The sequence below is a fragment of the Rissa tridactyla genome, chromosome 4 (assembly GCF_028500815.1).
Source record: "Rissa tridactyla isolate bRisTri1 chromosome 4, bRisTri1.patW.cur.20221130, whole genome shotgun sequence".
Lineage (NCBI taxonomy): Eukaryota > Metazoa > Chordata > Aves > Charadriiformes > Laridae > Rissa > Rissa tridactyla.
Genome location: NC_071469.1, coordinates 61,022,194 through 61,035,766, shown reverse-complemented (window position 1 = coordinate 61,035,766; position 13,573 = coordinate 61,022,194). Strand labels below are relative to the sequence as shown.

General features: G+C 35.5%; 1 protein-coding gene across 8 annotated transcripts in view; it reads right to left on the bottom strand.

The window, feature by feature from the left end:
• Positions 1-13,573, bottom strand: part of LOC128909555 (kinesin light chain 1) — a 74,682-nt gene that overhangs the window by 20,931 nt on the left and 40,178 nt on the right. For all 8 annotated transcript variants that reach the window (XM_054201368.1, XM_054201370.1, XM_054201369.1 and 5 more), the window contains 10 exons: positions 11,610-11,871; positions 7,959-8,189; positions 5,762-5,840; positions 3,612-3,837; positions 3,012-3,099; positions 2,181-2,282; positions 1,353-1,526; positions 1,105-1,204; positions 178-227; positions 22-89 (listed from right to left, as the gene is read on the bottom strand). In XM_054201368.1, coding sequence (XP_054057343.1) covers positions 22-89; positions 178-227; positions 1,105-1,204; positions 1,353-1,526; positions 2,181-2,282; positions 3,012-3,099; positions 3,612-3,837; positions 5,762-5,840; positions 7,959-8,189; positions 11,610-11,871 — 1,380 coding nt within the window. The remainder of the gene's footprint in view (positions 1-21; positions 90-177; positions 228-1,104; positions 1,205-1,352; positions 1,527-2,180; positions 2,283-3,011; positions 3,100-3,611; positions 3,838-5,761; positions 5,841-7,958; positions 8,190-11,609; positions 11,872-13,573) is intronic.

The following is a 13,573-nucleotide window of genomic DNA, read 5'->3' as shown; positions in this document are numbered from 1 at the left end:
TCCTGTAAGGAAAATACCCACCTGTCAACTTTGCAAGCTTTGTACCAGCCACCATATTCTCCAAAAGATGTGCCATCTTTTTGCTTTCCCTAAAACAAAAGTAACATTGAAGAAAAATAACTGATTTGTAACTTAAATCGTAAAAGCTACAAAAAAGATTTATGGCAACAGCCTTACTTTGCATTCTTCCCTCTCTTCTGCATGCATCCAAATAGGCTTATTTTCATCTGATGAAACAGAAGAAAATAGATTATAGAAGTACAAAACTACAAAGTATTCATTGTTTGATTTTCACTCTTCCGAAATGAAGTTGTGAGCCAGAGAATTATACTATTACCACCACAAAAAAAACCCCTTACTGTCCCTACTACAAGCAGCAGATAAATAAAACATGCACCTCTTACAGTTTTACCATTTTGTCTTCTTTTCTTATCTGAACTTAGAAACAGGTACTTCTGAGAAGCTTTGAAGTCATTATATGCTGACATTGATTTGTCATGTACCTAGTTCTGTGCTAGAAAACATGCATTTATTTCTTTTATCATAACAACCATTTTGACATCTAATAAGTGGTGCATATGCTACTGTCATGGAATGCAATGAAAATTCTTCACTGTGATTTATAGTTGATAAAATGCATTTGACTTCAATGTATAGTGTAATTCACCATTTAAGGGTATTTTCCCCATTCTTTAAATGTATTAACAGAGAACTCACATTAACAATATATTTATTATATCATTAGAAATCCTGCACTGACTTTTTCTGTGACTGTAAAGTGACATACATTTTTCTGCCTCTATAAAGATACTAAAATTGGTTTTGGTTGGGCGTAAGATAAATTATGCCAGATACAAAATTCTTAAAACTTAAACCTACCGAGTCTACCTCATATAAGTAAAACTCTCCTTTTATATCAAATGTTACTGCTGTATCTAAATGCTTTCTTATGATGAATCTACATGCATCTGTAATCTCACGTTTTAAGTCTACCTCAAGCAGAAAACAATTTTAATCGTGATACAATTAACTTCCTGCAGATTTTATTTCATAATAACTACAAAAATGAAACATACATTCAAATCTAGGGACTAAGCTTCTTACCATCTACAGAGCCAAACTCCCGTTCATGAGCGCGAGTGAGAATCTCTTTGTATAAAGTTTCTGCTTGCTTAAATTTGCCCTGTTTTAGATAGCAGGATGCCTGAAAACAAAAAAAACCCCAAAGATATATCAGCACACTGTTTTATTTAGCTTGGTAAATAATAAACACAATACATGCTGAATAAAGGTGCATTTCAATTCAACAGAAAATTTTACTTTTTCTTCGATTTACTTTATAAAAGGCTTACCAGGTTATTCTTTGTTTTCGCAACATTTGGATCATCTGGTCCCAGCTTGGTTTGGTAAATCTCCAGTGCCCTCTGATAGTAGTATTCAACCTCCTCATATTTACCCTGGTTCTGGCATAGTAAAGCCAAGTTATTTAATTGTTTGGCAACATCAGGGTGATCTTTCCCCAGAACCTGAAAATGAAATACTTTGTGTTAAAACATTCTCCAATTATCATATCAGGGTTTAGAAATGCATCATTTAGAAATAACCCGTTGGTTTTTATTCCTCATCAATTCAACACGAGGATGACAAAAGCAAAATTTGCACTTGAAAGATATGAAGATTACTCAATTATATTGCAAACTAAGAATGCTGCAGAACAATTCATAACAGGAATAATTTAAGTAGTGTAACAACATTATATGCAGTGTATTAAACACAGAAGCCCGAAGATGCAGGCATTCAGTCTCAATACTGGAATAAATATCCAGATATTCACAGAATAGTCAACTTAAAAAATTTAATGATGTTTCATTTTTAATTGCAATGCTCTTGTCAAATCAAAGATTACATAACTATTAAAGGGGAAAAAAAAAGGTAAAGAAAGTGAATTATAAAATATAGAGTTTAGAATACACCCAGTGTGCTCCAACAGCTCGGTAGGACTGCTGGAATTTACTACTGTTTTGAATTTCAGACGCTGCTGACTATTAATGCATTGCTAACTCTTGTGGTTTATCTGTCAGATCCATCCAACTGAAACATAAAAAAAAAAGTAAAAATGTTTAAGTTTGCCCCCTGCCTCAAAAAGTCCATTCAAAGGTGCTGTATTCTTTTACTCATACCTTTTCTCTGATTTCCAGAGCTCGCTTACACAACGGTTCAGCTTCTTTGTACTTTCCCCGTTTACCATAAAGTACTGCAAGATTGTTTAGAGTTGCTGCCACCTGTCCACAGTAGACAAATATTAATTACACTGGAATTTGCCAATACAAATATCTGACAAATGAACATATCTGCAATGCACTGATGTTTTCAAATTTTCCATGCACAGGGTAGACCTCTTGAAACGTACAAATGAAGAAATAATTACTATTGAATGCATACATACACAAATGAAGAAAGGGAAAAAATCCCAAATCATGAAATACTTTTGCTTCATTTGTGGAAATGTCCTCTAGCGCATACATTTTCTTCATACATTCTTCTCTTACAAAGCTACCTCTCACATCTATATTCAGAGCTGCCCTGCTTCACTCAGGCTATGTGAAGTGAGATATCACATTAATTTTAAACAGTAAGTACAAAAGCTTGATTTATGTTTCATTTAAAAGCAGCAGTAAAACAAATCAGAAGTACACCTTCAATCCGAGTTTAATAAAGTGATTTGAGTAAGTAAATTAAAATCTTCCCAAATTAATTTCCCACAGAACATCCATGCAATCCAAAATCAAGTATGTGCGAGTCATTTGTGGTGATACAGCACTGAATATAGCGCTCAAAATGTACATTAAATATTTAAGAGAAAACAAGAATGTTACATTGTGGCCTCCTACCTGTACTGTTTAGAGATAAGCCAGGTCTTAAAAACTTTCCTGTTGAGTTTAATATTAGAATGAGTTTAAAAAATTCAGTGAAAAACACAACTAAGAATATGATATTGTGTGTATACAAACCGCTGGATGATCTTTGCCCAAAGTCTTTTCACGGATAGCCAAGGCATCATTCAGGAGATTTGCTGCATCTTTGTATTTGTTCTGGTCTCTAAATTTTAAAGAGTCATAATTAATACTGAGGATTCAGAAAAGGAAGTCAAAAATGAAGCTGACTTCAGTACTGGCCTAAAGATGCTAGCACAAAAAAGAGTAACTGAATATGCATTCAGAAATCAGGAAGTAAAAACCTGAAGCCTGTAACTGTAAAGCAGTTTGCTGGCTGAGGACTAGCACACACTACTTCTACGCTGCTGTCCAATTTATACCTCTAGATTATCTGTAAGTGGGTTATCAAGACATGCCCCCTCAGCAGACAAAAAAGAAAAGCATCAAAACCAGCTTCACTCCCAAAACCAAGGCACACGCGAAAATACAGCAACTTGTTTGACTTTGAAGTATATGGCATATATAAATATTGCAGGACCCTCTTGAGGGTTTTAATAAAAAACAGGGAATGGAAAACAATACAACAGTCAAAAAATTTTAGTCTGAACATTAACAGGTTGCAGCCAAACACTAACTATTTATTTAACTGGTATGTAGTTATGTCAGTATACAAACCTGTACACCAAAGCAAGTATGTTCAACATAGTGGCAACATCAGGATGATCGTGACCCGAAGTCTTCTCCAGATCTTCAAGAGCTTGTTTACAGAGAGGTACAGCAACCTCGTATCTACCTTGTGAGGCGTACTGAATAACAAGATTATGAAGGGTCCTTAATCTTGCTGGAATTTCATAGCCACCTTGTTGGGCAGCAGCTGCTGCACTGCTATGCTGCTGTTGAACTGAAAGAAATTCAAAAGATTTCAGGTTGTTTCAAAGATGACTGTAACTAAACCATCTAACATTACTGCTCAATGACACAAAATGAGACTCATTGAATTTTATTTCTTCAATACAAGGCATTACTATTAAAACATACTTCACAGCAGTTGTATTGTCTTGAACAGTGACAGTGAAAATATGACCATTTTACACTCCATACTCTGTCCAGTATTGTATTATTTTACAGTTCTGTTAGCTCAAATGGCCAAATGTAATAAACCAATGAAGGAAGTATGAAACTATTTCAGCTCAGCAAATCATTAACAATTCTCAAGATTAAATCATAACTTTGCACTCATAAATATCGATGTTTCCCTATGGAAAGGAACATTAACACAGACAAGCCAAATACCTGCAGAAAATCTCAAATGATTTGTCCTTTTTCCTTTATTTTCCTTCTCTAAACATACAAAATTTTTTGTTTCCCTTTGATTGCTATACCAGGGAATACTTAAGGTTGGCACATAAAGGATTAAAACACCTTGGATGCTGCTAATAACAGGTGCAAGAGAAAAGGCACTGAGTCACCAAAGGCAGTGTCAACCTTCAGGGTTAGCCACTTATTTTCCAGTAGCTCCTAACCTTTGGTTGTTGCAACCCCCACACCCTCACTCCTCCCCCAAATCTACTACTCTTTTTCTCTTCACCTGAGAGATTTCTGGGAAGACAGAAAATTACCTCTTACTCATTTTCATTAAATTCTAGACAACACACAAGATAAGCGCTCCTGTTGTGAGCCCGACTTTCTTCTCTCCTTTCTATTAAGCGAAACACACTCTCACTGCAAGCAGGAACCTTTTTATGTCAGTAGAATCATAAAATTCCAAGCCTACATTCACAATGACTGCCTACCAAAGCACTGAAGCGTTTCAGTATTTTTCCTGGAGGTCAAGGAAATTACTGAAATCTCAACTTTGTCTCCTGTAAAGCAAAATAAGGTCGATGGACTACACAGATATATAGACAGCTTTGCCATTCAATTTTCCTGCTACAAAGGAAGGAAGGATGAGTTCAGCATAGTCAACGCTAACCTATTTTAAACTCTTCAAGTCTTCCTTCCACTGCTGGCTACGGATAGCTTTACCATGCTATCAAGCATGCAGTGTATCTTGTGTATGTGCCCATAAAGGAAACTGAAACTCTGCTGATTACACAGGTGGGACCCTTCAGATATTTTTTCTGAAGTCATTTGTCTACTAAGAACCATTATACTACTAGCACACTGCACATACGCTACAATATCAATACATTATATAATATCAGCTTTACACCCATACAAAAAACAGATTTCACTACGCAAGCCTTACCCTATTAATGGTGTCTTTCAACCACAGTACCATACCCCTACCTCAAACTTCACTGCATATTCATCAGCCCTTCTGACCTGAAGACAATATTTGTAGAATAAGTAGTAAAACTAAGGAAGACGATCTTAGCAAAGGACGAAACACTATACAAGAATGACTTCATACTGAAACCTGCCCCAAAATGTTAAATCAGATCATTAAAAAAGTCATTAACAGAATTCAACCACCTGGGCACACCATCAAAATGCTTCAATGTTTCAGAATCTGCCTCAGTCACTTGGAACAAACCTTTTCCATTCTGAGGCTCACAGTAAAGACTGTGGAACCAATTCTGTACTGAAGTCAGTCCCAAGAACTTTACAACAGCTGGTAAACTCTCCTTAAAAAACTACACCCCAGTTCTATAGATATAGATGTACAGAATGTATATCAATGACTGGTTTCCTTATTCTAGCAGCAGCATTCACCACTCCACTGTGTCCCAGAGGACCCTAAGCATGGATTCATTTTTGTAAAGAGCATCTTTATATTCTGCACTGCAGAAATACACTAACATTGTAACTTGAAGTGCACTTACTTCCTTGTCCTTGGTCTTCATCATCATTGGGAAATAAGTCATCCAAAGGCTCTTTGGTGGAATCCGTATCTTTATCCTCCTATAGAACAACCCCAAACCCAAACAAATAGTTACACTTAAATCGAAGGCATAAAGGGACAGTCCATTTAATCAGCAACGTTAAAGGAAAACCCCACACCCAGAACTTAGAAATTGCCAAGAATAAGATTTCTTGCAGGAGTTTAATGAAGGTCTTATGTTCAAATGTATTTACATACTCTGTCCCAAAACAATACAGGACACCTTCAGAAGAGCCAGGAATAGAAATGAGGTCTCCTAGATTTCAGTCTCAATTTAAGCACACAAGAACACATTTGCTATTCTTACAGACACATTATACCTAATGAAAGCACCCAGTAAAGAGTGAGTGCTACAGAATACAGAATTGTCCACTGCACTTTTTTTAGACATAAATGCAGTTATAGATGAGCAAGGGAGAGGAATAATGGGATTAATCTCCTGAAGGAGAATAAAGCTGCACCAGCAACTTTAATTCTGTCATTTCAATTTTTGAGTACTCAACTTCTGCACAAATAACAGATTTTGCAATCGTGATCTGTAGGGCTCAAAAGAAAAAAAAAAATACTTGGAAGGAAGTTCATCTCCAATAGTCTCCATCTGAAACCATATTAATTTCTGCACAATCCATCCGTGTATATTGATTTTAAACATACAAAGATTATCCCAAGTCCCACAATCATGTAAAATAAAGAAACACATCATCTCTCAAATCCTGTTTCTTAAATGGGGAGTTTACACAGTACAAATAGTTGAAGTTCTCAGAAATGTTAATCTCAGTAAGGAGAAAACCCAGAAGCAGAACACATTCCTATTTGTCTGGCTCTCCATCCAACACCTTTTTCCAAAGATGAGAAAAAGGCAACTGCTGCTGCTGCTGGCATACAAGTTCAATGGTGGCAAAGTGGGTGCTCTACAAAACCAGCAGATTGATGGGACTAGATCTCAGATGGGAAGTCCATAATTTCAAGTGTGCTGATTCCAACCTCATACTAAGTATATAAAATTTACTATTTTCAAAGGCTAACAGCAGAGGCTGTCCATATGGTTAGTGAAACTAGAAACTTTGCTTACTTTGACCCTGGTTGCTAATTAAACTTCAAATAATGGTGCTATTTAGGCCATCTGCAGATTACAATTCAATAGTTAGCACATCAAAATCCCAGTATTCCCTCCTCCTACCCCTTTTCTAAACAGGCTTCACAGGCAGTATTCAGCTACAAATACAAACTCATGAAATAGCACTGAAATGTGTCATGTGCAACTGACCAAAACAACTCTCACTACTGACAATATGTTAAAAAGGATTTAGTCAAGCAGTCAGTTAAGCATGATTAAAATGCATACATTTTCAACCATTATGTTGCTGAAATAATTGGTTATGAAAAACGGTTCTTTCCAAGACACAGCTGAGAAGGTCTGAATGCACAAAATGAGGTATATCTCTACAGTGCCATCTAACTTAAGAAAACAAAACAAAAGGATAACAAGGGCAAATAATTCAGATGTAATTTTAAGTGATAAGTTACTTCCATAAATTAAAATTTTATCCATTTTCTCTCTGAATCTAAGAATATGTAACACAATGGGATAGCTAAACGCGACTGAAAACACAGACGATCACGATGTCTGACAGAAGGTCATGAAACGGGATTCAATAACATCCTATCCTAGTATAAATTCTCAACAGATATAAAAGCTACACACTGATTTCACTACACAAAAATAAAATATTCTTCTTGCAGTCAAAATACGCCATATCCCCTATGTCCTTAGAATCTCTAATAGTTTACATTTCCCACTTATTTTAACTGTTGAATTTACAGCAGGAAATTTATGGCTTGAAGTTCAGTTCTATTTTTTTTAAGCTAATATGATACTAAATAAGTATTTATGGCTTTTGACCCTGATATGTATTTTATTATCTACAGACAGTAAAACATTTACTCTCTTAAAATAAGAATGACCGGAACTCTCAGAATCTTTCTGCAAACTATGTGACACTGGTACAAGGTAAGCATTTTAATGACAAGTTTATGTTAGAGACAAATAAAAAGCTTATATCTGTCATTTCTTGGTAGCTAGGCAGATTACAACACATACGTAAATGTAAGGTGCTTTCTACTCTACAGCTACTTACTGATGGTGAAATATCATCGTCATATTTTTTTAATTGATTCATGAATTCTAGATGTTTCTTCTCTTCCTCCAGTTGAGCCACAGATTGCTCACTTTTCTGTAGTTTCTGTTGTGTGTTGGCTAGTTCATCCCGCAGCCACTGATTTTCCTGGCATAGGCGGCGAACCTGAGCACGCAATTTCTGCTTCTCTGATTCCACTGCATTTAAGTGATTTGACAAGGCCATCATTACCTAAAAAGCAGAAGGTGTCACATGACGTACTTCCTCTAGAATGCAGTTCTGTATTTAACATAAAAGCCTTTTATTATTTAAAACCTATGTCAGCTGTGAAATCTGGTAAACGTTCAGATTTCTCTTCTTTATATATCTGGTTCTCACCTTTCCTCTGAACTCTTTAACATTGTTTAGCCAGAATTAACTTAGAGAAACTCTCTACTAATGATTGTTTTCCAGGATGCTATCAGAATTCAAATTGTTTTAGAATTCCCTGAAGTTTACATATAATCTTTATATGAAAAAATTCAGTTAGGATTTAGATTACCGAAATGGAAATCTCTGTTCCACTAACATTAAAAGGAGCAGTAATACTTTTAACTTGAAGGATCACAAAAATAACCTAAGAACTAACAGAGTTCTAAGTTAAGAGCTTTCAGACAGAAAAGGATTCATATAGATGCTTACAGTTCATAAGCATGAACACCTCAGCATAACGATAATACTTCAAAGGGACAATTATACTACTGAGATGTAAATGCACAACGCAACATACAATCTATATAAGCACTTTAGATATACATATCATAACCTTGAGTATGCAGACATTCAATGTCTTTGAACAGGCACATTAAGGACAAGAACTAGAACCGCCATAAAAGCAGTCTACTTGGATTATTTATTTTTTTTTGCTAAGCAAAGTTAAATGAAAAAGGAGCTTGTTAAGTGAAAGCCAGCCACTACATCCTGAAGATACTCCCCCTTCACTGTTTATGTAATCTCCCACTGATACACCTAGAACAGCTAATAGCAATTCCAGAAAGCACACCTTGTAAGAATGGGCAACTGGTGATAATAAAAATCTTCTTTTAGATGAGTTTGACATGCACAACTTATTAGTATTTCATCTCCTCAATTTCATGTTTCTTTAAAACAAAGTTACTTTGAAGTGTTTTTTAAACTAAATATTTACTGTGAAACAGATAGTGTCCTTAGCTGATATTTCAGGTTTCAAAAAAAATCCATCAAGCCTTTGAAAACTACTTTTTCCTATAAAGGTATGATAAAACTCCAGGTATAATTTCCTAATACCAGTCCAAATCTCCAGACTTCAGCGCCTACCTATTTACATATTCAAAATTGTTAACAATTTAAATTATTTGGCCTATTCAAACAGTGGCATTTGTAACATCAGAAAGTATACTTAGGAAAGTTGCGATAATAGGGTCAACATACTCAAACAACATTCTACAAGCTACAATGACAAACTAAAATCCTTTGTAATCTTACTCTCTAGAATTAACTGAAAGAAAAGTTTGATTACTTCTTCAACAAAGTCAGTTTCATTTTCATGGAATTAACATGTGTCATCAGACCTACATCCATGTCACAAAAACATGTACAAAATATTTCCATATCTTAATTTAAATTAAGACAACCCCTACATATTTGCAACCCAAAGCGTGCAGGGAGAGTAGGCTTATTAGGTCCGAGGGCAGTAGTCTGAAGCAGTGTAATTGCTTTCCCAACAAAGGCAGTAAATGCAGACTTCTTGGCTCCTTGCCACCACAGCTCACAAAATACCACGTGGGGCAAAGGCGGCAATAACATCTGCAACTGAGGCTGCTGAATCCGATAGAGCCAGGAATCAGAACTAGCTCTCTGGAGTCCCATGACTAACCGTGTCAAAGTTAGGAAAGAGAAGCTACTCATTCACTCACAGATTTTCTACAAACACCCATTAAAGGTAACTCAACAATTGCAATTTTATTCCATGTATCTTCTAGTATTTTCTTCCAATACAAGGGATCAAAGCTTGTACAATATACTAAGGCTTGACAGTCTGTACCATAATGTCCAGGGGTTCAACATTCCCATGCCTGGTAACCCATATTTGTTCATCCTCTCAAGCCTCAATTTACCATGATCCGATGCACACAACTTCCCTATCACCAAATAATAATAGCTTGATCCAGATGAGAAGACCAAGCACAGTTGTAGACCAACATAAAGCCTATAAAGATAAAATTAAGTTATTGGCATTTTCAACTCATTTGCAAACACTCTGCCATTTTATACTTATGACTATGTCACATAACATCATTTCAGGTTTTTGACCTAGTACAAAATACTCTAAAGCTGGACTGTAAATATAGTCCTGACATCCTGAATAAATATGCATCTTCTCATTCATCTTCTGCACGAGATACTTTCACCAAGTAAGATACTTCACAGAAATTAGCTCAGAGTCCCTTCTTTAACACGAGTGAAAGCTGTTTAGATTCTGTACTCAATTCTTAACCTTCATTAGTAGAAGGTAGTAGAACATTCATTAGAGATTCTTAAGCTCCAGGAGTATTGTGAACTACTATAAAGAATCTCCGAATCAAGGTGTCCTGGTTTCATCAGGAAAAGAGTTAATTTTCTTTCTAGTGGTTGCTGTATTTCAGATTCAGTATGAAAGGACTATCAATAATACATACTCTTTTAGTTGTTGCCAGGTGATGTTTATTCTATTCTACAGGAAGCTGAAAAGAGTCCTTGAAGCTGAGAAGGAGCATAGACAGAATAATGGAATGGCCAATGGAATATTCCGTACCACAGACATCATGCTCGGCATATAAATGGGGGCTGGCCGGGGGGGGCAAGGATTCACAATCACTGCTCGGGTCAGGCTGGGCAACCAATTTACCAGGTGGCAAGAGTGACTTGTGTTGTATTACTTTACCTTGTATAGTCTTTTACTATTATTACTGTTATTTTCCTTTTTCTCTTATTCTAATAAACTGTCTTTATGTTGACCCACGAGCATTCTTCCTTTCATTTTCCCCTCATTTTCTCCCTCTTCTCCCTGCCCTTCCTGGGGAGAACTGCACAACCAGCTGTGTGGTCCTAGATGCTGCCTGGGGTTAAACCCGGGAGGTTTATTTCCTTCCCGAGGGAAGGGAATTAAAATACGAATTTAAGGTTACAGCAGAGTCAAAGGTTGGAGCAAATCCATTTATCTGTGAGACCTCCCTATGCAATAATTTAGAGTTAAGATGCCAATGCTCAGTTCTTGAGATGCTCAAACATTACCTGCATAAAGCTGTGGAAGAGTCCAAACAGAAAATAGCAACTTTCTCACTGAAGTAAAATGGAGCTCAGTTATGAGCTTCAATACCTTAATACTGCATGCATAATTTGTTCTGTAACACAGGAAGACAGGCAGTATCCACCTCTATTAAGTAAAGCAGTCTTTTCCCTTAACATACAATAACAACATAAACATCCCAGCACATTGCTAATACTCAGTAAGGCAAATGCTAGTCCTTCAAAACTGATCTCTATTTACTTCAAAATTTCTAATTATAGGTCAAATAACGATCTTTCATTTACTTCTTTTACACCAAAAATTCATTCAAAGTCTGAAAGGCTTTATTTCTACTGCAATTTTACCTGTGCTTCACTAAGGCCAAGCTCCAGCATTTCCAGTGACTTTCGAATCATGTTTGATTTTTCTTCAACCAGATTAGTTTCATCATCCTTCTTCAAACATTTCAGTGTTTCAAGTAAGCTTTGTAAAATGGAATTGTGTTCATTCTTCAGTGCCTCTAGTCCATTAATCACTTGCTTAGTTTTGGCAATGATTTCATCTTGAGTGAGCTTCTCCAACTTCTCTTCCTTTAAATACACCATTGTGGACATGTTTTCATACATTCTGAAATGGAAGGGTAAGCTAATTAACACAGAAGTAAAAATAAAATAAGCAATTCTCTATAAATGAATAAAGCTTTCCTTTAAGAAGTCCTTAAAACATAGAATTTTGAAATGTATATTCAGAATGTAATAATGTTTTTGCACAACTTTCATAGTGTTTAAGTCCTGGGTTTGAACAGCGTTTCAAGTTTTCCAGCTTCTGTTTCCAGAGTTAATATTAACACCAATCCATAAGCCAAACAACAACTGAAAATAAAATCTGTATTACAATATGGCAGAAGAATTTGTAATGAGCAGTGAAAAATCAGGCTCCATCTCCAGGATGTGTGAAAGCAAAGAAAGTAGCTGGTGTATAAAAGATTCACTATAATAGTTATTTGCAGATGCTACTGATCTACAAATATCCCCAAGCTAGAGCCTGAGGAGAAGAAATACCATCCAACCCTCTAAAAGGGTTGATGAATCAGTCAATGAGAAGACTAGTCCATTTCCAGTGAGAAGGAAACACAATCTTCATCCTTTTCCAAGGGCTGCAAAAGCTATTATCACTACAGATTTTGAAAATAACAGCTGCCCCCTAAGACTATTTTACACTCATTATTGTAGCTCTACAGTTACATATAGACATTCAATTGTCTACAGGTCTAGATGCAGCTGGTTTAATGAAGTTGCAACAGCTATCTCATGGTGGAAAAAACAGTTTGTATAACACAACCCTTGCAAGAAATATTTCACTGTGCTATTTTGTCAGTACCTCACGCACTACATTAAGGATAGCAATTTCTGGATGTTTATAAATGCCTCTACTAAATGTAAATGAAGACCCAAAAAAGTTTAGAAACTCAGGTAATTTTATATATGCTGTTATTGAAGTGACAAACAAGTATAACAATGTAAAAATACAAACAGAAGACAAAGAAATCGCTTCATTCTTTTTCAGTGTCACCAGAAAAATGTTCGCTAATGAAAATAAAGAATTGAGCAATTGCTCTTTTATACTTAAGATATTTATATCTTTGCATGTACCAGAAAGTACAAATTTATTATAAAGTAGGAAACATTTTTTAAAAGCAATAAATTATCATATCTATATGAAGACACTAGGGGAGGCTTTGATAACCTAACATTTAAAATGAATTAGCTAAACTGTATTGAAACTTTGTACAGTAACAAGTCTAGTTTTAGAAGAAAGTAAAAAAAAATAATAACCACTTAAATCTTGAATGAAAGTGCTATAGGAACATGCATATATGCATCACTTAAGAGCACATCCTTTGGCTGTTGTCATGATGTTCTTGTACTAAATTAAAAAAAAAAGAAAGGAAGAAAAAGAAGATTGCTCTTTCCATGTATATACACTCAAACTCTCTGTTATGACCTCCTGCAACACGACACTTAACACACATATCCATTTGTCACAAAAGAGCTGTACACTACACTGGTTTATTTTATAATAATATATTGTCTGAAAACAGAGATAATTTAGGGAAGCAGTGAATTTGGTTTTACCACTGTTTAATACAAGAACTTCATATTCACAAATATATGTATGTAATACAGGGCGCATAAATCTGTATAAAACATCTAATCTAGCATGGCATCAGAAATCAACTCGCCAAAACCTGATGAGCAGAATGGTATTTACACATTTCTCATTTATAACCTGAGAACTATTACTCAGAATGCTTAAATGACATTTTAAA